At 40.7% G+C, this 27,339-nt stretch overlaps 1 protein-coding gene across 15 annotated transcripts in view; it reads right to left on the bottom strand.

Moving 5' to 3' along the window:
* Positions 1 to 27,339, bottom strand: part of LOC115028126 (pleckstrin homology domain-containing family A member 5-like) — a 204,479-nt gene that overhangs the window by 104,615 nt on the left and 72,525 nt on the right. Inside the window, exon 4 of one of the 15 annotated variants that reach the window (XM_029461577.1) lies at positions 14,874 to 14,998. The exons of the other annotated variants lie outside the window; for them this stretch is intronic. Within the exon in view, the coding sequence (XP_029317437.1) occupies positions 14,995 to 14,998 (4 nt within the window). The 3' untranslated portion in view covers positions 14,874 to 14,994. Of the gene's footprint in view, positions 1 to 14,873; positions 14,999 to 27,339 lie in introns of those variants that run through there. 15 annotated transcript variants of the gene reach the window in all.

Raw genomic sequence — 27,339 nt, 5'->3', positions numbered from 1 at the left:
GAAAAGGCATTTCACTCATTCAATGTGTATCTGTGGGTAGACATGTGATGTTTGAACTATTCAATGACGGGACACTTGCTGTTTTTAAGAGGTAATTCCTGGGAAAAATCAAATGGATTTTGTGTCTGTGCATGAAATGCATTCAGAGCACAAGAAGACCCTTGGGGCACAAAGACTCCCTTCCCGTGACATGAAATGCATCACCTACCATGGATAGAAGAAAGCGACTAAATAGAATATAATTACAATATCATTAACATATTTATTTACAACACTTTGGACAACATTTTCCTGACTCCTGGTGAACATTTTGTCACAGAGAAGCAATTTCCTGCACGGGGGATCGGCTGTGTGACACTCCTAGCATTTCACGCAGTGAGATGAATCTTGCGTCACGACCGAATGCACTGCCTCGATGTCTGCTTAGCGTTTTGTACAAAATGTGATTTAATGAGTCTTTAGTTCACGCATGAAATTTCCTGACCACAAATAGACAACGTGTATTTTGTTGCACAACATGCCAACCGAGGAGACGGAGGAGTCATTTGCACAAATGCTCGCCCCGAAAACAAACAACATATGTTAGTGTTTAAAAAAACAACTGTAGTAGTTGTGTGAGTGATGACTCTGGTCTGTCAGGAGGAACAAGTGGAACAGGAGTACTTAGGAATAAAAAAAAATATATATATATATAACGGCCTAATTCTTCCTATTATTGAGATATGTAGCTAATTATCAGCTAACCAGCTGATAATGTTCCAACCTCAGTAACCTCGACTGGAGAGGTTGTCTCATTATCCCTCTCTCTGTGATTGTCTATCATCTACCTATTTTCCTCTTTCTCTAACGTCCCCTCCCCTCTTTGCAGAGCACCGAGCCCCAGTTGTTGTAATGTTTAACATCAAACTGTGTTTTGCATTTTTCACAGAAAACGCTTTTCTCATTTGTCTCCCTTTATACTTTAAAATGAGCTATTCTTCATCTCCTCCCTTGTTTTTTTTCTCTCCTCCTTCCATCTCTCTCTCTCTCTCTCTCCTCCTCCTCTCCACTTTGGATTGTGTTTATATTATCTTCCCGCCTCTTCTCTCCAAGTAGCATCCTGGGAGGTTTGCGTCGGAGCCAAGGAAGCAGTATTTTTAAACTCGCCTTCTACCCAGAGAGGGAGGATCTGAGGCACAAATGAAACTGCACATGACACGTTTGAGTCTGCTGAGGAAACCCAAACACCTCCCACCTCTACAGGCTACAAATTAGGACAATAATGTAATAATTGTAAAAAAAACAAAAAAACATCTGCCATCTCTAAGTTTTTAGTCTTACATGGCTGTTTAAAGAACAGCGTCGCTAACTAGTCTCAGCAATTTAGGACATATTAGCATAATTACACACTGTGTGAGTTGTTGTTTTTGCTGCACACATTCCCCACAGATACAAATATACGGTGTGAAAGCCTTTGGGCTTTTAATCACCAGGCCACTCTAGTGCTCCAGTTTTTAGAAGAAAACTGAAACAAAGAAAAAAAAAAGTTAAAACCAGTGTTGATTTGCAGTAATTAGTGTCAACTAATTCAATTAACAACAGATTTTGCTTTATAGATGAGTAATGTGCATATTTAAAAGAACAGTGTTCTCTGATTTTTGCAGTCAAAATACTGCTTTGACCATTTCTCCTGAGTACATTTTACATTAATGCATTGCTGTTGATATTTTACATTTGCTTTTATCTAATACTTTAACCAGCAATGAAAGATTTTACAGCGGTAAATACAAAGATGGTCCGCATGTATAAACGATGTGTACAAAAACCATGCATAACTCGGCTCCCACACATAAACTGGTATTTATAAAAACTGGTATTTATAAAAAACAGAAACAGCTCAGCGAGCTGAGTGCGATGTAGTGCAGTGGAAGGTATCCACTAACACACCGTTATTATTTTTGAGCTGATTTCCTTGATTGTCTGTAAAACATGGCAAATCTTATAGGCCACTTATAAACTTAAATATTTCAATCAATTAGCTCTGTTAATGCTTATTATTTTATTACATTTACAGGTGTATGTGACAAAATGCCACATACTGTGCATAAAGGCAGCGTTGGACAGCACTGTATTTACCACTATGGAGTGTAAACGGCGCCATCTTAGCTGAAATGCTCAAAGTTCAAACTATTGTTTTGTTAACAAACTTGGTAGCTGCATCTGCACGCTGATATTTTGCTAAGCGACTGTCTTTTTTGTATCCAAAAATTCCACCTAAGGTAATTATCTTGTTGTAACTTCATTTATAGAATTACAGGAGTTGTTAAGCAAATTATTGTATTTACATGTCTGTTATCTTATCTTTTTGAGTATATTCTAAGATCAGTAATTCGGCATTTGCTGATGTATCCCATTCAGAAGGAATTCCCATTGCAGTTTCACTGGGATTCAAACAAAAAAAGTCAGTATGTGCACTTATATTCCTCCACTTATGTATACAGCTTTTCCATTTAATTTGTCACCACTCTGTACGTGAAAGTTAAAAACACTTGAGTTTTCTTGAATGTTTTAGAACTAATAGTTCTTATACATGGGTAGGATTTATTCAAGTACTCGTTCATTCTACTTAGGGTAACCCGCTCTTATATCAGTAGACAAAGAAGAAACCTCTATATGGTTAATTCTCTTCCTAAGTCAAAACAGAGCAGTCTCTTTTAGGTTTTGTGGAAAGTCACCTGCATGTGAATGAGACAGACAGACCTGAAGACTTGTAACTGACAAAAAAAGGACAAGGAAAAATATAAAATTGTATACAGCAGCTTCCTGGCACAAGTGAATACTTTTGGTGTACTCTAGCTGAGTGTGGGCTGTGGCTTGAATAAAAAGTAGAGCACTATTAGTGTTATTAGTGAAGCATTGAAACGTGCCTCCTGGGGATACTGGGGAGTCATTTCTACATGAGTGAAGAGCTCAGCGTTGATATGCTGTTTTTCACCTCGTCCCTGTCACATGATGCAACCAGTCACAAGTGGGCACTCAACTAACTGCGCTGTGAATATGAGCACAAAAACACACATAAGGACAGACAGGGACATGGCCGCTGTACTGTAGCTCTGTAATGTAAAATGACACTGGGTTGGATATGGCAGAATGGAGGGACAGCCTGTGTCCTCCAGCCTGCCATCATCTCAGTGCTTCACCTGCCTAGGAGGCACATGCATGCTCGCACACACGAGGATGACAAAAACTCTGTGAAACACACACACACACACACACACACACACACACACACACACACACACACACACACACACAGGCCAAAAGCGTGTTACAGCTGCTTTCTCATCCTCCAGTACGATAATGAAGGTTGAAAGCAGATCTTAGATGAATCACACAAAACTTTCACTTCGTATATATCAATCCATTGTTGACAAATATGCATGTACTTTATGTCACTAGCTACTATTCTTTCAGACTGAAATTGACCTTCAAGGCAGCCATTGGATTGGAAGGTCATTTTATGAATATCAACTTGCAGAGGTTTGAAACTCCGGTCAGAAACATAATCCATCACAGTGAACAAGTTGTCGCCTTATTTTTCTTTTCAGCGAATTTATCATGGTCTCGCATAGCCAGACCTATCTCCACAGCGCTGTATCAGCACTAAGATAGTTCTGGCTGTACATGTTATCATTGTGGTAGGGGGGGCAGGGGGGGGGGCTTGTTTGCATTTCTTTAAACCAATCACAATCATCTTGGGTGGCGCATAGCACAGGATGCAGCGATGGTGTAATAGCTTTTGCACAGCTAGCGGAAGGGCAGGAGATTGCCGGATGGTGGTGCGTTCAGGGAGCATAACATCTGAGATTTGAGATAGGGAAACTAAAGGACATTTATAAGATAAGTACAGAAAAAATACCGTACAAGTTTGTACCTTCCCTTGTCAGCCGTATATATTTATAACAAATAAAACAATTACTGTCTTTAATCTTTAATTAATCCAAATCCCGTGTTTGATGGCAGTCGCTCTCTGCTCACATTAACACAGTTATTAGCACTTCATGTGGGCCAAGGATCTGAAAATTTGAGAGCTTACGGCAGTAATAAAACATCTTACAGAAGTTTTTTGGAACAAACAGCATACAACAGTGACGGTAATGTGTTTCTATACAGCCTGTGCTGCAGCCTTTTCTGAGGCGTCAGCGCGAATCAGAGTTATCTTTCTTCAACCTACATAAAGCTCTGGTTCCCTGTCTCCCCTGAGCTGTGCACAAGCCAGGAAGCCACTTTTTCTCCCTTTCCTTAGGTAACACAGAGTTAATTACATCATCATATTGGTCTGGACATCTTCATTAAACTTCTTTCTAATTGAGGCGGTGAATTAGTGGCTCGGGTTGCAGGGACAAACCATCGGAGGGAGAGGATCGAGGGATGAGATAACAAACTAGGGAAAGCGAAAGGACCTTTTATTCAATTTTTTTTCTTCCTAAATCACAATCACTAAAGGACAGATTAAGGTGTTGCGCTGCATGGCGGCGATGGTGTTGCTGCAGCTATGAGATGGATGACAGCATTGTTGTTTTGGTTTGCTTTCCTGGCATAATACAGCAGCATGTAACATGATAAGTCCATGCATTACATGTATACTTGTATAAGTGTTTATGTGTGATCCTCAGTCTGGACCCTGCGTGAACATGGGTCAACTAATCCAGACTAACAACAGTCCTGTAAATTATTATCCTGCTTAACTGATGTAGATGGATGATGAATTTGTTAATCTTGGGTAAAGTCTTATTGAACTCGTCATCCAGGCCGCAAATTTGCACACTGAACCCAATCTCGGAAACCCGGGCAAAGGGACTAACCCTAATTGATTAGAAACTTGAGACGTGAGACTGGAGTTAGAGTTCGCCAGATTGTGTCACAAGTAACCTGTTTACAAGCTAATTTGAAACTAATAAATAGCTTAATCATTGTCAGATGCTAGCCGTTGGGTTCCGAGATTGCATTGCAGCCAATGCGTTCCGCATGTGACTGTTTACCTGAATTGAACTCAAGCCCGCTCAAATGTGATTGGTCAACTACGCCAAGTACAAATGGAAACCAGAACACTTCTGATACCAAAATGTTGACACGTTGCCTATACATTCTGCATATGAATGAAGTTAAACCTGATTTGTCCACAGTGGTGAGCCAGGTCTTAAGCTCCCTGGTGGTTGCTTGGATAGCAGCTGGAACCCTGAGGCTACAGTCAAACAGCAGGGATCTGGATTTGGCTGGTTATAACTTCGTCCTTGCCCCTGCGATGAGCTTTTCCTAGCCCTGGAGGATCGACCTACTACTGATGGTGTGGTGACAATGAAGTCAAGCATGAAGGCTCTGATGGGAGGCTGCCGCCTACTGGACTTGGTCAGGGGGCCTCTGCACTCTGCCTCAGCTGCCATAGCTGGTTTATTTAAAGCTAGAACAGATCTTACTTTATTAATATATATCTACAAAGTAGATCAGAGGCACTATCAGAGGCTCAGTTAGTTCCTAAAACAAATTTATTTATTTTAATTACATGATATGCGGATTAATTATTGAATTCTTCGCTACTAATCACACATATCAATATTTGCTTGAAAAAGCCCCCAAATGAAGATATTTCAACTCAAAAACATTACATTATCGTGGTACATGATAATAATAATAAGAATAATACATTGTATTTGTAAAGTGCCTTTCAAAGCAAAAAGCAATCTCAAGGCGCTAAAATGCAGGACAACAACAAAAGAAGAACAACAACAACAACAGACATAAGAGGTTACGGAAATGCTTTTTTGAAGAGAAAGGTTTTTAGGCTCTTCTTGAAGAAAGTAAATGAGTAAATCATTGAATAGAAATATGAAAAGAAGGCATTAGAAATTGATAAATTCTTTCCAATCATTTGTCGGCGAGGGGCAGGCTATTATCGGCGGGTGAGCGGAGAGCTCCAGTAACACGGATGGAAGCCAGACATTGTTCATTCGCAAATACCACCCATATTGTTGTGGCCATAATAGTCTTTTAAAAATATTTAACATACTATTTACATACGTAACTGACTAGTTGGATTTGTGCGACGCACAGTGTCAGACACGTGAATTGGGAAATTGCCCCTGATGATGTCATGATTAGCGCCTTGAGATTGCTTTTAGCTTTGAAAGGCGCTTTATAAATACAATTTATTCTTATTATTATTATTATTGCTGTCTTGTTGTGCCATTATTTGCCAATATAGGTAGTGTTATTCAACACGCAGCAATTTACAGTAACAATGATATAAACATTTATTAGCGTGAACATTGAATAATATGATATGGCTTAATTTGTGTTATTTTATTTAACAGGTTATTGTTTATAATGAACGCGTCAATATTTCAGCCCTAGTTTCTAAAACGATGGAGCTCTATGGGACAGAGGAAGAAGATGTACCAGGCTTTGATACGCACACCTTACTTGTTAGTACAAGTATTGATAGTACTTGTACATTCGCTGTTGCTTTGGCTCAGCCCATGGGATTTGTTGACTATTATAATATAATATAGGCTATTGACAATCTATATATAGGATATCTAAGACCCGTCTTTTAATTTAACAGGGTCACATTTCAGTGTCACTTTATCTGCCATTATTACAGTGTTTGTAATAATGGCAGATGAAGTGAGATGTGACATGAAGTGACATAATTTACAGGGTTACAGGCAAGATCCCTTTAATTACATAATGCTGCTGGCTTTCAGACTGCATACTGAGTTGAGTTACACCCGCCCCCCCCCCTTCAGCATCTGGCAAGAGTAATCTCAAACCTCCTGCGGAAGAGATTTGAACAATCAGAACTAAATTCATCATAATGTCTAATGTCCTCTGAGGGGACATTCATGAGCGGGAGGTTGTTGGGCAGTGAATGAATGAGTCAGGATCCTGCTGTATTCATCATATTGGGCTCTGAGATTTTCTGTGACTTCAGTTCAGACTTGAGTGTATGTTTGGTCAAAAACATTGTTCCCCATTTGTAGTTAATTTTATCTCCATGTCTGCCGCTCACTCGTCTCTCCGCCGTCTTCTCTCCCTGTATCGCTAACTCGTCTTTCTGTCTGTCACGCGCCTCTCGCCTCTCATCTGTCTGTATAGACGGAATGGGAGTTTCGGGCTTCCGGTGGAATCGCAATGCATGCTGGTGTGGCAAGCCTAGAAAAGTGAGCACCAACTGTACAAGGGCCGCCATATTGGATTTCTTCTCCACGTGTTTACATTGTTTACAGCTTATTCTTCAAACGTGTTTACATTGTATTTGGCTAGTTTTTAGTGTGTAATCATCGCTCTTCTAGTTATGGGCTTTGGACACCAACATTGTGTGGTGAAAGGATGTTCAAACAGTGGGAGAAAGCTAAATAAATGGGCAGAATCTCATTGTGAGCTTCACGATTGCAAAAATTGCGACTGTAAGGCCCCGTTCGAACTATTTCCATTTCCAACAGCAGTAAAGAACAATGATAGAAGGCTAGCATGGACCAAAGCTGTAAAGAGACAGGATTACAATGAGAAGTCTTGGGAGCCCAAGAAATCTTTTTCGGATTTGCAGTGAGCATTTCATGCAAGGAAAAGGCCCTTGTAGAGTTGGTGCTCACTTTTCTAGGCTTGCCACACCAGCATGCATTGCGATTCCACCGGAAGCCCGAAACTCCGATTCTGTCTATTCAGAGTCGCAATGTTTGCCGCCTGGAATGCACAGAATTGATTGGCTGAGTAGCATCACGTGATCACTTGCATGTAATTGGTCTGTGAGTTTCCTGAACCGCTAAACCAGTGCCGTAAAAACGACAAAAGCTGCGCCGGTTAAAATAGAAGCGCCCCGTCAAAATTGAAAATCCCTTCTCAATAATGTATTGATCGGCGTCTGGGTGCAGACTCGGACCGCGGACTCGGACTGCGGTCCACCTGTTTATGACCCCTGAGATAGATGATAGCTACGTGTAAATAGTGACATGACTGATAATGCATTGCATGCATTACAGCTGAATCTACGTGTGTGTGTGTGATCATTGCACTTGATCTGAAATAATTCAGTGGAATCCTAAGCAGAAGAGGGGAGAGGAAGATATTTCACAGTGTCAGTTGAATGTGAAGCTGATGACATTGGAGCCGTGCAGCAATAAAAAACAAAATGTGTAGAGAGCCAGATGGATAAGGAGTCAGAGAGAGAGGGAGAGAGAGAGAGAGAGAGAGAGAGAGAGAGAGAGAGAGAGAGAGAGAGAGAGAGAGAGGTGCATATGATGTAGGAGGAAGCATGGCGATTCTCTCTAACAGTGTCACAAAGGTGAATTTGCCAACAGCAGCCCTGCTCTCAGCTGAGGCAAGCTGTTAGCACCCATATTCTCCACTCCCAGAAAGAATGACAGGTAGACAGATAGAGCAGTGGATTAATGCAGAGCTCACATGCCTCTCTGCTGCTTCCATTCAAATACAGCATTTAGAGTTGCTTAGATCTCACAGCGCTCTCCGCCTCTGTATATGTGTGTGTGTGTTGACTTATTCGCTGTCAGTGTGAAAATGTCGCGGCATAAACAAATTCCCCTGCGTCTGACTGTCTCTCCTCCCTTTGACCTCCTTGAATCAGTCAGCTAAAGAATGGCCTCTTATCTCAGTCAAGATCTAAACAAAATGTTTTGAACGCCGCACAAAATCTCTCTCGTCTCCTATCACCATCGATGGTAAATAGTGATCGGTCTGCTCTGCTTTCTGGCTCCTTCTTACCATACCTTCTACATGGCCAACGTGCTCTTACTTACTAGCTTTGGGAACTTTCCAGAGTTTGAATAACATCAAACAAACTCTATCTGATGATGAAGGCAGTGAGATGCATATAAAAAGCTGGTAAATGGACCTTGAGTTGAATATATATAGCCATAGCTCTCTGAAATGTTTGCTTGTAATAAATAAAATATTTAATCAACAGCATGGAAAACTCACATCTTGATATAAAGAAAGTTTGCAAATGTCAGCATCTAAACAGCTACAGGTTTCAATTGCATGACACCAAGAGATGTCAGCGACAATTCCCATCGTTTTTTGTCCATTCCAAATCTGTTATATTGTGTTGAATTGCACTTACAGGGACTGAAAATGATGCAGTATGGATAGATGAAGTCCACTTCCCTATTTAGCTTCTTTTCCATTTGCTTCCATTTTTCAATGTAGTTCATATATGCAGGGCATCTTTCTATGTTCTTCTGGACTGGAAAGTACCATTTTAGCAACTTGCCATATTGACAAAAAAATAGACCAATTATTTCTCGAGGCATTTTCAGTGCTCTTCTTTGATTACATTAAGAGGTGTTTAAATGTTATGAGCCAGTAGAAAACCCCCATTGACTGTAGAGGTGGGAAACACGAATCGCTTTGATTCAAATCACTTTGTTCAAGTCGGTTCAAAGATTTGTAGTCAGCAGTAGTGTACTTCGCCCACTTTTATTCTTATTCTAGTAAGCCATATCCCCATTCATATGCACGCCACTATGGACAACAGTAAGTGAATGTATCACCATTCAATGGCACTTCGGTATGTACAACAGTAAGTAAACTCATTACCATTCAAAGGCACTTCGGTACGTACAACAGTAAGTAAACTCATCACCATTCAAAGGAACTTCGGTACGTACAACAGTAAGTAAACGCATCACCATTCAAAGGCACTTCAGTATGTACAACAGTAAGTAAACGCATCACCATTCAAAAGCACTTTGGTACGTACAACAGTAAGTAAACGCGTCACCATTCAAAGGCACTTCGATACGTACAACAGTAAGTAAATGCATCACCATTCAAAGGCACTTCGGTACGTACAACAGTAAGTAAACGCGTCACCATTCAAAGGCACTTTGGTATGTACAACATTAAGTAAACGTGTCACCATTCAAAGGCACTTCAGTACGTACAACAATAAGTAAATGCATCGCTGTTAAAAGGCACAGTAAGTAAACACGTCCCCACTCTCTGGCTAAATAAGAACATGTAAGATGTAGTGTTACTGTTTAAATAAAATAGATGGCATTAATTGGACCTGATAGCAGTATGAGTGTTAGAGGAAAATCTCCTACTCATGTCTTGTTTAACCACAACCTCAAATCCTGCAGAGACTGTACATATTTTGTAGAAAGAAAATGCTACATGGTAAGATTAGGTAGGTATGTCCTTTTACATGCTTGATGGTATTTTTGTATTGTATTATTTTGCGCAGTATTGTGTATTACTCTTTCCCTGTTATCCTCTGGCTTGCTTGTACTTTAATTACCTTCAAAATATCCAAATCAAAACAATCTTAACATAATATAGGGAATGTATATGATAGGAATAATATTCTGCTTTTCAAAATGGGAGTTCTAGCTTGCTTCCAATGCAGAATGCATCTGAGATAATCGTACAGATAAAACGTTAGAAATGTACATGCACATTCCTCTGAGTGGAGTGCATATACAGTATACTTGTCAGCGTGATTTCTGAAATTATTATCTTCCTGAGATGAAATGCACTCTGGCAGCGGGTCAGTACGGATCTATATTTTCTTCATCGGGGTTTAATTACGGCGGAAGGCGGCGAGCCCGGACAGTACTCCAGGACGGCTGCTCAGGGACTGTGCCGACCAGCTGGCCCATGTCCTCACGGACATCTTCAACACCTCGCTGGACCAGGTTATTGTTCCATCATGTTTCAAGTCAGCAGCCATTGTTCCAGTGCCTAAAAAATCCACAATCACTTGTCTGAATGATTACCGGCCGGTAGCACTCACCCCCATCATGATGAAGTGCTTTGAGAGGCTGGTCAAGGACCATATCATCTCCATACTTCCCCCCAATCTCGACCAGTTCCAGTTTGCTTACCGCCCAAACCGCTCCATAGAGGACGCCATCTCCTCTGCACTCCACCTGAGCCTGGCCCACCTGGAGGAGAAGAACACCCATGCGCGAATGCTGTTCCTGGATTTCAGCTCGGCATTCAACACAATCATCCCCCAGCATCTGGTAAGCAAACTGGGACCCCTCGGCCTCAACACCCCCCTGTGTAACTGGCTGCTGGATTTCCTCACGAACAGACCCCAGCATGTGCGGGTTGGAAACAGCACCTCCAGCACCATTTCTCTGAGCACCGGCTCCCCACAGGGCTGCGTTCTGAGTCCACTGCTGTTCACTCTGATGACCCACTACTGTTGTGCCAGTTTCAGTACGAACCACAACTTGAAGTACGCGGACGACACAACTGTGGTGGGACTCATCAGGGACAACAACGAACTGGCCTACAGGGAGGAGGTGAAACATCTGACAGACAGGTGTCACACCAACAACCTGATCCTGAAAGTTGACAAAACAAAAGAGATCATTGTTGACTTCAGGAAAAAGCAGCACTGTCACACACCACTCCTGCTCAACGGCTCAGCAGTGAAGACTACAGACAGCACAAAGTTCTTGGGGGTGCAACTCACAAACAGTCTGACCTGGTCCCTTCACACCTCCTCACAGCAGCGCCTGCACTTTCTGCAGGTTGTCTTGTTCCAGAGTGTAGCTGCAGTATAAATAGTGACACCACCTTTGACTGGAGGTGGTGCACTATCACATATGTCACAGTCCACTAGATAATTGGGTATGTGTCAGTGTGCATTTGATAGTGCCACAGTGTTTCTCAGAAGTAGGATTCAACCTATTTCTAAAGATCTGAGAACAAGGTTTTTATATTGAGGTTGCTACTAATAGGTTGAATAAAACACCAATGTGTCCTCCTCCCATAGAAACATCAACATTGTTTCACTTGAGGCACAAAAAAAAAAAAAGAAATCTGTCTCTGCCAAAGCCTCAAAAGCAGATAATGGGAACGCGAGTAACTGTAGTAGCATAGTGGAGCATTTAGCAGCTAAAGAGACATATACTTCCACTACTTGAGTTAGCAAGAGAGTTAATATTGGACTTAGATTCATATGGTGTACATAAACACCACTCCGAATAAGCACGTCACTGCATAACTGCTGGGATTGTACATAAGAAACTATATTCTAACAAGTTCGCCATATCAACCTAAAAGTTAATGATTCCACCGTCAATTCCCATCTCAGCTGACATCAGTTGATATCACAATACCGAGGGTGCATGTCTGCTCATCATACATGCAAAGGGATATAGTCAGTCACAAACGATGTCGTGCCACTGTAAATATGATATATTCACATATGGAACGGTGCCACAACGGAGTCACATAGCCAACAGTTTCAATGTCAATTCTTTAGTCTCATGTTACTTTTGCTCGTCTGTGTGAGACGGCCAAATGATTACGACCAAAAACAACACAACATTGACAATTTGATTAACATTTCTCCTTCTATTATGCACACCTGCAGAAATCAACAAATCTACAGAATATTATATTACTGCTACTTTTATTATATCACTTCTGACAGCTTTTTAAAAATATTCCATACATTTTTTATCACTGAAGTTCTTTTCAGTTCCAAAATAAACGAGGAATTCTATAAAAACCTTTTCCAATTTCCTGTTCCAGAAAGCTTGTTTCCTGTTTCAGTGTGTTAGACAACCTTGACATACTTAACAGGTAGTCAAAGTATTGGGAGTTATAAACAGATAAGCTACATGTTGCAATACACAACAAAGACAATAACTGTCAAAATCTGAATCCCGCCAAGGAAAGCACACACACACAATAAAAAAACATCAAACATGGACACACACACACACACACACACACACACAAACACACACACACACACACACACACACACACACACACACACACACACACACACATCAGATATCTCCAGTATGAGCCTGGGGTCCACAGTGTACTGTGTCCTGTAGCTGTTGTACTGTGGATGAATATTAAGCAGTGAACTAAGCAAGCATATTAAGTCAGGATGCGTCCAGAGCTTACCATGACCACTGGGCATGCTGGGAACACCGGCAGGGAGGAAAAAGATGTTTACACCTGCTGCAGCTGTCTCTGGCTCTACTGGTCTCAAGTTGTGTTTAACCAGGAACGGGATGACTGCTATTGGTCTGCTCTGCTTGTAGCTCTCTCCCTCTCTTTCCCTCACACATGTGCACTCACACGCACACACTTGTATTGACAAAACTGGGTCAGTTTAGAGCCGGTTTCAGGAAGAGGCAGAGAAATGCTCAAACTCAGCAACGGATGACATTTTTGGGGGAAAGATGCCCCTATAATTCCTTCGCTGCTGCAGGCATCACTGAGGCTTGCGCTCACCTGCTGCTTGGCTGCACACGCTTGTTGTGTGCTGACAAATCTTCATGCATGGTGATATAATGCAGCCCAGGGAGCTGCAGGGAGTAGAGATACTGATGGAAGGTTTTTTTTATAAAGAACTACACATGCATGAGTAAATAATAAATAAATAGGAAGAGAATGAAGAAGCTGCCCATCTGTAAATGTAGTAAAAGACGTAATACATTCACCCAAGTTCAAACCACAAACACATTTTGTGTTGTTTAATTAGTGATTATGTTTAGGGATGTGAATGGAGAGCTAGTTCCCATTGAAAACTGGTTCCTGGTTGTCCAATTCCTTGGAATCTATTCCTCTTATCGATGTTTTCTGACAGTTGCACATGGACAATGAAGTAACACCATGTGCACACTGTGTCATGTTTCAGTTTCTTTGGGACCGGAGCCATGGCAGGGGAGCTAGTAGCATTAGCTGTTAGCAGCCGGTGGACAGCACAGTCCTGCTTGGCTAAATAACGGAGCTAACAGCTAATGTTATTGGATGTTCCATTGAGTTCCATTATGTTCAAGTTCCTTTCAGTAAAAAATAGTATTGGGGAAAATTTTTAAATTATAACATTATCATGATGTGTTCAAATGTTATCTTGTAAAATGTAGAGTTATTATGTTCTGACTGTGTATATATATATATTTATATATATATATATATATATATATATATATATATATATATATATATATATATATATTATTTTTTTTAGAATGTATACACACTTTTGTACCTTTTAAAGAAACCCTGATTTATATTGAATTATGTTTATGCAGCTATGTGCTGTGTGCTAGCATGTAGTAGAATGCAGATAAATGGCTGATTGGTTTATATATAGAACTGCACATGATTTCTAAAGTATAGAGATTGTGTATGGATCGACAGGGATGAGTAGAAGAAGAAGAGATGTATCTGTATCTGTAGGGAAAAAGAGATAGAAACAGAGAGGGCACTGTGCCTGCCACAAGCGCCCCTACTTCAGGCTGTTGTTGTCATGGTTACCCATCTCCACACATACATACTATATCTGTACACACACGAACGTACATGCCCCAAGCGCACATGGGCAGACCTGCGTGCACCCACACACACACACACACACACACACACACAGGGAGCGTGAACAAAAGACAAACTGCCAGGGCGAATCTACTCCCTCATCCATCTCCCCATTTGTCCATCAAGCCATCCTCCCATCAGCCCCATCAAATCTGAGACAATAAAAAACATCAAACAAGGACACACACACACACAATTCCAGAAAGTGTACACAGCTCTTGTTAATTTAAATAAGGGATGGGGAACCTTGAGATGTGACAGTAGAGATGCAGCGTGACATTCAGAAGCCTGAGACCAAAAGACAGAGATGGATTATGTCACAGAGAGCGGGGTGCGGGGGTTGGTTGGGGGGGTTCATGACTGATACAATAAATAAATTGGGAAGAATATCCCTTTAGTTACAGGCCGAGGCCACAAGCTTCAAACACACACACAGACATGCACACATGCAGAGCAGCAGTACACTGCTACACACTCTTACACAAACATGACTTCAACATTAAAACAGTAGCTCTTCCGTAAAAAATAAAAAATAAAATCCACAATTTGTCCCACAGGTCTGAGCACCTCGGCATGAACCCATTTACAGCCCTTGCTAGAAAACAAAACAGGACACAGGCAGATACATTAAAACCAAATGTCTTACCTGGTGAGGAGGTGGGATGCAGACGTAGAGCAGATGGACATGGAAAGAAAAGACAGGAAGAGAATTTATTAGCTGCTATGTTTTTTTTTGTATATTGTGTTTATTCTCAAAGATACGAAGAACACAATTATACACTGTACACATATTTTTCCATTGTCTCTACCGTCAATAATCCCCCCCCCCATGCTGTTCCTACATCCAATCCCCCCCCCTGCCCCCAAACACAACAAATCACACTGCAGTTCACCACAAACAGCACCGCACAGTAATAATAACTTAAATACAAAATAAATGCATTAAAAACATTATGCAAAACTCAAATGATCTCAAATTAAGAAAAAACTAAAACACAGATCCCTCAACCACTTAGAAGAATTTGGGGGATGAGGTGACTTCCAACCCATTAGGATTCTCCTAAGTGCCAAAAGCAATTATGTTTTTGTGCTTATTTTTACATTTGATCTTGATACATTTGATTTTCACCCTGAACACTAAAGATGCACGACCACGCGTTAGGTTTTCTAGATAGATTTAGGGACAATTAAGAGCAAGTCAATAAGACCGTATGTACGTCATTTCAGCTGAATTTCAAAGATAAAAGATTGTAGAGAGAAGGATGAGGTGAGACTGAGGAGGAAAAGGGGAATTAAAGAGTATTGGCCTCAATGGGACAGTGTCAGTTTGTCTTTTATCTGCCATCCTTATGTGTCTTTTTAATAAAATCATCCGTTCACAGTGTAAAGGCCAGGAAATAAATGGCTTATTACTAGCTTTGTCTTGTGCCCAGGGTATAATAAAGACCTAAACACCCCTCAAGGAAGTGATATTCTCCAATATTGTCTCTACTTGCAAACTTCATCACGTCATTGCACAGAGTATGTGAGGGCTGAAATGCACCGATGTTTCAGATTTTGCAGACTAGTCCGCACCATTGTATTCTCATCTTTTCATTCAATTTATTCTTGTCTTTTTTCTGTTAATATCTGGATTATTATATAAAATACTGCCTAACAGGGTTTTTTTTTTTATATTAAAGGTAGTATTTTTAGTCTACCTCAAGTTTTAGGTGTCTAGGTAACTGTTCAGTCGGATTAGCGCATCATTACTATACAAATGAACAGGAATGACTTCTGGTAAACTACATACAATTATTATGGAGGGCAAGATCCCCAAGTTCAGAATTCCATTCCTACATTTCTTACACCTCTGTCTGTCTGAACTGTTTACATGTAGATATTAAGACTAAATGTAAAGATATTACATTTTTGGACAATAGAAACAACCCTACACCTTTAAATCCACACCCCCACAGTCCATAAATAACGCTTGGTGAGGAGTATGTGATGTATCTTGATGGATTTTTACGCTTAGCCAAACACATTTAGCTGGAATGAGCTCATCACTACCACCTTTTAAGTCTACAACTGACAGCTCGGTGTCAATATGTGAACCTTTTTTTTTTTGGACCGGCCTTGTTGTAAAATATCAGATGAGGTCGTCCCACTGCTCGATATGTCCTTGTCCCATGAGCGTCAGTGTGCTATGTACAAGTGTGTCAGTAGGGCAAGGTGTTCCTCTACGTTGTATTAATATGCCCTGGGAAACTGCCAGGTCTACATTTACTGTACTTGGCAGTCAAAGCTCATCTGATTCTAAAGCTCAGCCCATTTTCAGCAGCACTCCGAGGAGCAGTAGAGCTGTGTCCCCCTCTTGTGGTCACAAACTAACAGGTCCACTACCCATCAATGCAGAATATAAACAACATCAGGATTTCCCAAATAATCTCAATGCACACTTAAAATAGAGACATCGTCATCCCAGACCACAATCCAAACATGGAATGTGTCAGCACTGCAGGAGAGGATAGTGAAATCATTATTTAATTATATCTAAATGAATAAAATAGGCTAAAAATTAAAGTCGTAAAAGCCTTTTCTCTAAGGGAGCATTTGGAATCCCCTCAGCGTCCTCTAGAGTACAGTTTGGGAAACACTAATTCAGGCGTTCACATAATTATTTAAATATAGTTTGATGAAACTTCAAAAGCAGCTCGAGGTGAAGAGCTTTTGACAACAGGAGGGTTTTATAACAGCCCAGGCGCAACCGGAGACACGAGGGAACAAAACTCAAGTTTGAAGATGACTGTGTGATAAGTTGCTGCGGGGAAGCTGTTCACAGCGTCAGAGCCACACGCCCAGCCTTTCTACATCACAGAGGATGCTAGAATTCAGTAAGAAATCATGTACACAGAGACACAATTATTATTATTATTATTATTATTATTATTATTATAATTATTATTAAGCCGGAATGGAAGATGTCCTCATAAGGGAGTGAATAAAACACACCTTAGTCCTAAAATCATTCCTATAACGCAGGGGTCTTGCAGGGACCCCCCCTATATTGTATGCAATTGTGTTTTATATTAAATTGGACCTAGTGCCATGTATAAACATAACTACCCTGTTATTCAATACTAAGCTATTCAATTAATACTGAATATGTGCAATGCTGACTGAAAGATAACGTCTTCCGCCTCCATGTATCCGTTCGCTACAATATGTTGGATTCATGTTCAAATGTATTTAAAGACATTTAATAATGTGGAAAAAAAAATGTTTGGAATTTATTTTATTTTTTTATATAAAAAATTGGAACCCCTGAAGACCTCTGCTATAACGGATAACGCTTCCAAATACAGGAGAGAGAAAAAAGAAGAAGAGCAAAAAACAATATCAACAACAACTTTATTACGTATTTCTTTTTTCATGCCTTTTATGATAGAGAAGTAGAACGACATACAGCAAATGGCCACGGGTCGGACTCAAATCACAGGCCACTGTGGCAAGGACGCTACTGGGTGAACTACTGGAGCGTAAGTTGTATATCTACATTCTGATTAGTACCTTAAACAACACACACCCACCAACATAGCCCCCTGCGTCTTAATCCCCACTACCCATGTACCCAACACAGTTGATCATCTCGCTCTTAGAAAGACAGCGGAAATTGCATTTCCAAAAATTTTGAACAATTCCTTTAAGAAGAAGAAATTAATGAGCTACTCTGCATATCTGGTTGAGAAATGGGTCTGAGAATACCTGATCTGAAAAAAGAAGCAAAAGGGACAGTCACTGATTAACGACTGGGATATAAACTATAAAAAAATAAATGCGAGTCGGGCCAGTTTTTAGAATAATAAGAGTCGTGCAGAGCTGATTCATGATCCATTGTGGCGATAATTCAGCATCTAGAGAAAGAGCATTTTAATTCTTCTAGGAACAGGAACTGTCACTCACAGTGTGTAGTTAAGCTTTCCTTCAGGAAGATTTCCTTCAGGAAGCTTTCCTTCCTGAGTTATACTCACACTGACGGGGAAGAAACCTTCACCTGAGGCAACTTTAGTTTCCCATTATTTTCACAACAACAACATTTTTCTTTTTTTTTTTAGGTGACCAAGCTGCTTGAGAAGAGCGGGAGAGAAAAGCTAGAACCCTGCAAGGTTACACTACCTGCTCCCTGACCTGTCTTAATGCTGTCATATGTCTGATCTTTACTGCAGGGTTACCATCTGTTGTCAACCAGCTGGATAGCAAGATTTTAGGTGGAGGTGGGCCTATGTCAGACTCCAGGAAGTCACTCGCCTGGCCAAGAAATGCTTTTAACAGGTAAAACTCTGTCAAACCCACAAACATGTGTGTACGGATTAAACCAACAAGATTTGTTGGCTAGTAGAAAGTGTAACATACATCCTTTGAAAATGTTGTTTTTGCCATGCCACCTTGCTGCAGTGATGCTCAGGTGTACTCCACCCCATGACATTAATGTCAGGTGTGATTGCAGGGGGAACATGACACACTTCTGACTAGAGAGGGCAGTGACACACAGCTTTACACGTTGCTTTACAAAATAAAGAAAGAACTCCTTTCATAAGGAGACTGCACAACTAAGTACGCTAAGCTAAGATAAAAAAAAGCATTAAGAAGTAGGAGTGTACAAGCCAAAGAGAGGGATCAACATCACAGAGAGGAGGCTGGTGGAGGGGGGAGAAGGCTGTGATGTGAGGAGGAGACGGAGGGTGGGATCCCCTCCTCCTCCTCCGAGTGTGTGATGTGTTGCAGCCGAGCGTGCAGCCTTCATTACGGAGCCGTAATTAAAAGAAGACAACAGTGGAAAAGTGCCTAATACTGCTGGCTGCATTCTGAGAGAGGATCAAAGGCCACCCAGACACGCAGCAAACATGCACCCACCGCCGGCAGCACCGACAGCAGCCAGCCGCTCCACCACGAGCCTCCCCCGATGGCTGTGATTAGTATGAGGAGGAGGAGAAGCTGTGGGGAGGATGGGAGGAGATGAGAGGAGCGTGAGATAGAGGGACAAACACGGAGAGATAAGAGAGAGGGAGGACATCTCACAAATCAGAGGCAGATTTGGCTTTCTAGTGGAAGTTAAGACAACCAAAACGTCTTATACTTTTTCTAGTTAAAATAGAGTAGGCATGCACACACACACACACACACACACACACACACACACACACACACAAAAAAACAATGGTTCACAAAGCTATTACATCACGTAATTAAACGCTCAATTGAAGGATATGAATTATGCTTAAAACGTACAAATGGAACTCATTTTGATTGTAATTTATTTGTTCAGTGATTAAAATGAAAATTCAAGTTTTGGTTACTTTATAAAAATGAGTTTGAAGATTTATCATATCCTTTTTTGTAGTCTTTAGTTGATGAAAGCAGAGCTCACATCCACTTAACTTGCCGAGAAAAAAATTCAACAAAAGATACAGCACACATTTTAAACACAGTCAAGGTGATTGATTATATTCAAAGGGATATCTTTTTCAAAAGGGATATCTTCGTGCACTTCTCATTTGTGACTTCTGAGATGTTAAGCTACACCAAGCTCTATGCTTTTTTTTTTTTTTTTTTTTTTTTTTTTTTAACCATATTCATATTGTGGCTTTCTAATTTGTAATTAATTTGAATTTAGTGTTCTCAATATTAAGACACACACACAGACACCCAAAGCTACATGGCTGAGTGAACAGTAGTGGAGGTCTTATTGTTCCGTTTGCTTGATGAGATTTGCTATGAAGCTAAGTCTGCAGAACATGTGGGCCTATACATCACTGCTTCCTTGATTAAATGATTAATGACTCTCCACAAACCAAAGACCATTAACTATAACATCTCAAAGAAAGTGTTTTCCTTTCTGGATCAGAAAGTGCTATCTACCGCTAGGGATAGCTGAAAAAAAGAAGAAGAGTGTGCTGTACAGTCGGTTACACATTGTGAACAGAACCTTGAGCATTAAATGTGAAGTCGCCCCTTCGTGCTAGTATGTTTTCTGTAGCGTAGGGGCTGCTAGAAGCTTGTTGACATAGTGTCTACTAGCAGCGCTAGTCAGTGAACTTCTACAGCTGGCGAGCTAACCGCTAACGCTAGTTAGCTAGGAACATGCTCGAACTAGTCAGTCACAATAACTAATAATGTCTAACTGGAGAGGCGCCAAGAATCGGGAACATCCGATTGCTCATGTTAACTGCCTGAAGCAGCACTATAGCAGAGGAAGGTTTAAAAAAATAAACAAAGTTTAGTATATTATTGAATTGCCATCTATCATACTATTTATGATAGGATATGTATTTATATTGAGTGTTTATAGTAATGTTAAGTTGGTGTTCTGGTATCAGATATAGCATAACACTACAGCAGAACTAGCAGAAGTGTAATGCCTTGATTAATCTGTGTTGGGATTTAACTCAAATTATGAGGAAAACCCAGAATATATTGGACGGATGTATTCCTTCTCACACACCCACTTCGCTTACACTATTTCTTAGAGTCCACTGTGTCAACTTCATCCATGACTGTCCGTAGTTTTGGAGCAATTTGTTCTGTCGCCATTTATGTGGTTCTGCAATCCTTGATGCATCCTATCTCGGATTGTTTTTCCAATTTGGAAAACAGCTGTCAATAAGCACAATACTAGACCTTTTTGAATCACTGAACACATTGCAGACGAGGCCATAAATGCAGACGTCAATCTTATTTGGAAGATATAATGAAAGAGGAAAGTAAAAAGATGACCCAAAGTGTCACAGTTTACAGACCCACACACTGGTTCCACCAATATTTAAATTTCATGTCTGGTTTAGTCATTTGGCTTGCAGTTACCTCGTTTCCAAGCTGTATGATTGTCTTGACTGCTTGTTTGCCCTATTAGACTTTGGTTTTGTGATGTCACTGTTTTTCATATCTCAGAAATGACTTTGATGAGTACAACGTTATAGTGAAAAAGAAATGATGGCGAAAAAGCTACGTCTTTAACACATAAATTCCATTTGTAGTAAATGCTGCACGCAATATGCAATCCCCTTCGGTCCCAGTAACACTCTTGGTTAAAGTTGTTTCTCCTAGTTTGACTGATGCACTGTCTGCTCTTCCGCTGTGCAGATTATACTGTCATCAAGACAAATGTGCATTCATTACAGCTGGTGAATAAAGTGGTTCAGATTCTGACGTGTACTTAGACAAAATAAATGGTTTGGGATATTATTCCCACTCAATATGACAAAGCTAGAATGTTGTTCTGTAATGCAGTTTCCCCCCCACAACAGCTCCTGAGGGCACACAGAGAAGGAAGAGTAGCACATGAAACCACTTGCTCCAATATTCCCACATCTATCAGCTGCCACATTCGCTGAGGGAGGGTAAAACACTCCATTACACATCAGCACTTAATATTACACATAAACCATCACCCTTAAGTACAGGGAGGTGTTTTTGTCTAACATTTATTTAGCCGAATCAATTATTTTAGGCCATCTGAGACTAGAATCTAATCTCATCAGTTCGTCCGATTCATTCTTTAGAAAAGTGAGATATTTATAAGCAGCATTTCTACTTGAACACACAAATAAGAACCCTAAAACCAACACCATGTCCGAAGCCGTGGACATATTAGCAGGACAGTTTCACGTTGCCAACTAACTGTCATGCTCAGTATCAATAAATCCCTCAAATGCACCCATGTTTTTAAATCAACCAAATGGACCACGCAGTCAAAGTGTGTGTTCATCCCTTAAACCGCAGTTCTAATGTGCTGATTTTAAAACGCTGCAAGAAGGAAAACAAATGACAGACTAGAGTTACAGATATCCTAAATTGAGTTTTCAGAGAGAAAAAGTCAGATTTGGTAGAGATGGAATAACCGCTTCTTGTTCCACTGTTAATTTCTCTTGTAAAAACGTTCTCCATAGTTGTTCGAAAAGGCTGTCACTACTTCACATCCTGACATATTCTCCTGACATGTGCTCAATTACATCTCGGAGGCCTGTGGCGCTAATTTTTACCCCCCAACCCAATGCTGAAAAAGAACACAGGGTACCAGCATGAGCAATAACAATTACTGACTACTTAGCAGCAAGGCTGTAAAAAGACTGGATTTACCAAAGAGGCAACATGTTAAAGCTTGTGGCGCGGTACAGAGCTCAGCTATCACGAGCAGGGCACGGAGCTCCGGAGCGATGAGTGCCGCCTGGTGTGCTTACTCTGTTAGAGGCAAAATGGGAGAGATTCAGCCATAGAAGTTTGACTCTATGAGAAGTCTGTTGTGCACCAAAATTCAGTGACCAGCACACATATGGTAAATGGTAAGTGCAGTTGGCAGCTTTTACTTGTCAGGGACTGACACATCTTTACCGGTTCTGGTGTCCCGTTTGTTCCTTGTCTGTTCGTCACCGATGTTACCTGCTGTGCTTCCTCGGTTTGAGTTTTCAGTTTACTTTTTACCATTTGTATTTATTAGAAACTTCCTCAGTTGTTGCTTTGTGCCTTTTTGTTTTGTTCGGCTTTGTTTAAATAAAGCTTGCCCTTTGTTGAACTTGAATTCTGCGATTGGGTCCACCTCTGCACCACACCGTGACACTATACTAATGAAAACTCTTGCTCTCTGTGCTGACGAGGTTTGCCTGTAGCAATTTGCTGTTTGGAATTTGTGACATACCTAATCTAGTTTGCCCGGGATACATTTAAATCTCAGATTTTAGGGAAGTTCACAATCTCCCGCTTGAGTAGAGGAATGTGAAAACAGCTAATTAGTGACAAACTTTGCAAATAAAAGTCATCATAGTCAAGGTCAGACTTTTTAGGGGACATAAACAGAAGGTATTTTTTGGGTGGAGGGGATTTTAAAACAGCCTCTTTGTACCATAGAGTTCAAATTTAAGAATTCAGAAGGACCAAAAACACTTCTACAAAGCCCTGTGTTTATGACTAATCCACCAGTGGAGAGTCATGTCTGCTAGAGTGTGTGGTCTTACACTCTTACAGTGCACAGTTGATAACAGCCTCAGGGCCAGGAGACATTTACATACAGTACATTTGTGGTGTGTGTGTGTGCGTGTGCGTGCGTGCGTGCGTGCGTGCGTAGGACTAAATTACATGAAATGCACAAAGTAGAGAGCTGTGACTGAAAAATGTTTGGTTTGTTGGTTAAGGCTTGTATATATGTAGGGAAATCTGATGAAAGGAGGAGAAGGAGAGGAGAAGAAAGGAGGGTTTGCAGCAGCCAAAGGTGCTTTAAGCGAATACATTTAAATTTTTTTTAACTGCAGTCTGAGCAAAAACTCGGATCATTAGGCAAACTTTCTTAAGTTGGTGCTGGAGGGTCAGGCAGATAACCCTGTGTGTCCTCTCCTGAAGGCTGTGTGAGAGTGAGTGTGTAGGCCAAAGTATGTTGCTGTTTCTAAAAAAGTTTAACAGCAAGTTTGGCATACAGTAGCGGAGAGCTGTGAACTGACGTTGTTGAGGTCTCATTCATGAATAGAGCTGACCGGAGGAGAGAAAATGGAGCAAAAAAAGGAAACGAGGAAGGAAGGAAGGAAAGGATACACCGACATAAAGTGGGACTGATAACTTTGCGTGTGTGTGTGGTTGAATGTGGGCGTGGATTTGGTTAGAAGAGAGAATATCCATAATGAAACACACATGGGGAGTTAGTTTGTGTGAATTCACATGAAAAGACACACACGCACACACACACACACACACACACACACACACACACATACATACACTGTGTGTCTGCTGCAGAACACTTAAGACGTAAAATTCTCAAACTAAAATTGATAAACACTTCTAGCGTAAAGATCCATCTCCACTGACTGCTGAGCTATTTTACGTGTTTTATCAAGATTAGTATTTTAAGTGTTGTGGTTGTACTTAGAGTTTACAAGACTCTGCAGAGATCATGTTAGAAATGATGACTTAGGTGGTGATGGCCTAGTGGTCTAGTGGTATGCCTTCTGAACAAAATACTAGAAGGTCGGGAGTTCAATACCAGGCTGCCACCATTGTACCCCTTAGCAAATTACTTAACCCTGAGTCCCTGTATGTTGTTTAATGTCAGTCGCTCTGGATTAGAGCATCTGCTAAATCACCTGTAATGTAGTAATGACTTTTACATTGTGAAATGTTGATATCCAGCATTTTTACTTGTTAAAGAAGGTGTAATAGAACAAATTGGGGGGGGGGGGAAGGCAACTCATAACTGTTATGTGTGAGCTAAATAGTAGCTGACACCAACCTCAGGCGGAAACAGTCCCTATTTAAAAACATAACTATGAGCCAGTGTTGGCGCGCGATGACAACATACATTCTTGCTCTGTATACATTAGAAGTATGAAGAACAGCCTTTAGTAGGATATTCAAGGTTCAACATTAGGCCCAGAGCTTCACACAAAACCGTCTTATGCTCCTTTTTTCCACAGACATGGATTATGTATATGACATGCTGTAGCTGCAACCATAATCACACGATGCATTTTCACTGCACCCTCACGGCAGGAGGTAACAGTGCGGACCTGCAACATTGGGGTTTTTTTCTTTGAAGCAGAACCAAATTGTGCTGGTCTCCACTCTCAACCCAGCTGTGCCATCACTGTAAAGTGATTGGCTTAACATGGGTGGTCATGGACATAGTACAGCCAAGTGTGGGTGTCCAACTGTATAGAAATTACACATCAAAGCTCTGGCGTGTCACATTTCAGTGTAGAACTCGGCTTCTGTGCCGCAGCAGCCTCAAACACACTGCAGCCTTCCTCAGATATATAAGGTCAATGCACTTCATCTGCATTCACTTCATATTCATGGGGGACTGTACCCAATCTATGAAGGAATATGTATGTTAATGATGTCCTTGCATAGCAACAGTAGCATAAATTGAACTGTACCTGTGAGGATTTTAAAAATAAATTGTGCTTAAGAAATTCCGCAAGACTTGGGGAAATATACCGTACATATACTGTATATACCTAGATAATCTCAATTTAAACATATTCCAGTAAAAGCAACTTCTATACGGTTGTCTTTTTTTTATGGGACAATTCAGTATATTCTATGGCTATGTCTATGGCAAAAGTGGGAACTTTGTTTCAAGGTTATATAGCAGCGTATACTACAGACAATTTCCACATCCATATTAAGTAAATTCAGCACTTTTTGGTTATAAGATTATGAGGCAATTTCCAAAAAAATCCAATTTCCATCTCATAACAGCTCAAATACAGCTTTCAATCAACAGCAGCGTTTAATAAGTGACTATGTTATGCTAAGTGTTATTAAGTTATGTTGAAGTATTATTGGCTGACAAACCGTCACTCCTTTACTTAACATTTTGCTACAGTTTGTCTAATATTAAAGTCATCTGTTTTCATTTCAAGCGGTGAAAAACAATTGTTGTGTGAGAGCACCCCCTGTCAAAGACATGTTCCTAAGGCTATGCTTCCACCGGATTCATCACGATCTATCACATTAAGGGAAGTATGCTCTGTTACAGTAGACCAGAGCAGACTTGAGCTTCTTTGGGAAGCGTCTTAAAGAGACAGGCGTCTCGGACAGAGGGTGAGCACAGGTGCTTGAAGGAAGTGTTTTCTTTTTTTTTTTTACATTAAAGCATCAAAAACAAGTATAAACCTGATATATAGGAACTTCTACATAAGTGTTCAGTGAGAGTAAGGAGGAAACAGGGCAGACAGCGAGAGCTCGAATTAACGTGCCGCTATCAATCCCAGCCTCGCAGAAAATGGCTCCATTTGCTGAATTATTTTGTGGTCCAATATGTCCTGCTAATGTCTGCCTGACCTGACTTTAATGACGATTTGAGGTCTGACATCAGACACCAAAATGGATGAGGATATGACCCCTTGCCCCCCTTACTGTTGCTTCTCTGTAATCATCATCTGAGTATTGACTCCGGCTAAATACCTCATCAATGTGACCCAAGATGCTCTGCAGCATGTAAAACATTTACAAAATGGTATTCCTGTGTCAGGTTTTGACACTCAAATCATATTAAAAAGCAGTATACTGTCTCTTATCAGTGAGTGAGTGCTCAGTCCAGAGGACGCTGGTATCATCAGGATTCCATGTTATTCCTCTCTCTCATCTCTTTGATTTATTTTTGTCTGAAAGATCACAGAACAGGTGATACTTACCAAATGTGTATCTATAGCAGCAGGGCTCAAGAGAAGTCAATGCAGGTTGGCCAGTCCACCACTTTCGTCCAGACTGAATTTTGGTACAGATATTCAAGGTCCCTACATAACGTAGCCTTATAACTGACTTTTCATGTACGTAACTCCACCAACAGTTTTTGGTTCCGAAATGTTGATTATCAGATGGATTGCAATGACATTTTGTAGAGATGTTCATGGTCTCCAGAGGATGAATCACAATGATTGTAAGCATGTTAGCATGCTGGCCTAAGAGTTAAGCTCAAAGCGTTGCTGTTGCCCAACTCAACCTCACATAGCGCCTCGCATGGCTGTAGACTCTTCAACATTTAACTTTTTTCAAATCAAATTCCATTCACCTCCATTGTATTTCGATGTAAACCTGGACAAATAAAACCCATACTTTCTTTTGTGACCGAATACCTTTTCAATAGTGAACGTGTATACAATGCAGTACAGGCTCTATGACTGTATTGAAACATAATGGCCAAATTATTATTGCAATACATCTCAACAAAGACGAACAAACAAAATACTCTATGTCCATACAGTACTACTGCATAGATAGAAGCTAGTTTCTGTAAATCCACAGTTTGAGCTTTGTGTACTGCCCAATTGTTCAAACTTTGAGTATTTTCTTTTCCCACCACTCTGTCTTATCTGCACATACTAACAGCAGAGTGTCCTCCTCTCTTCCGGAGGAATGAAGGTTGTAAATTATATATGAAGTGAAATCTTATAGTGCATCTTATACTGTCACATGTCACTGCTACAACCTCACTGACCCGACTACATCATGCACAGG

The sequence above is a fragment of the Cottoperca gobio genome, chromosome 23, assembly GCF_900634415.1.
Source record: "Cottoperca gobio chromosome 23, fCotGob3.1, whole genome shotgun sequence".
Taxonomy (NCBI): Eukaryota; Metazoa; Chordata; class Actinopteri; order Perciformes; family Bovichtidae; genus Cottoperca; species Cottoperca gobio.
Note: the sequence above shows the minus strand (reverse complement) of the source record. Positions and strands in the feature narration are given on the sequence as shown.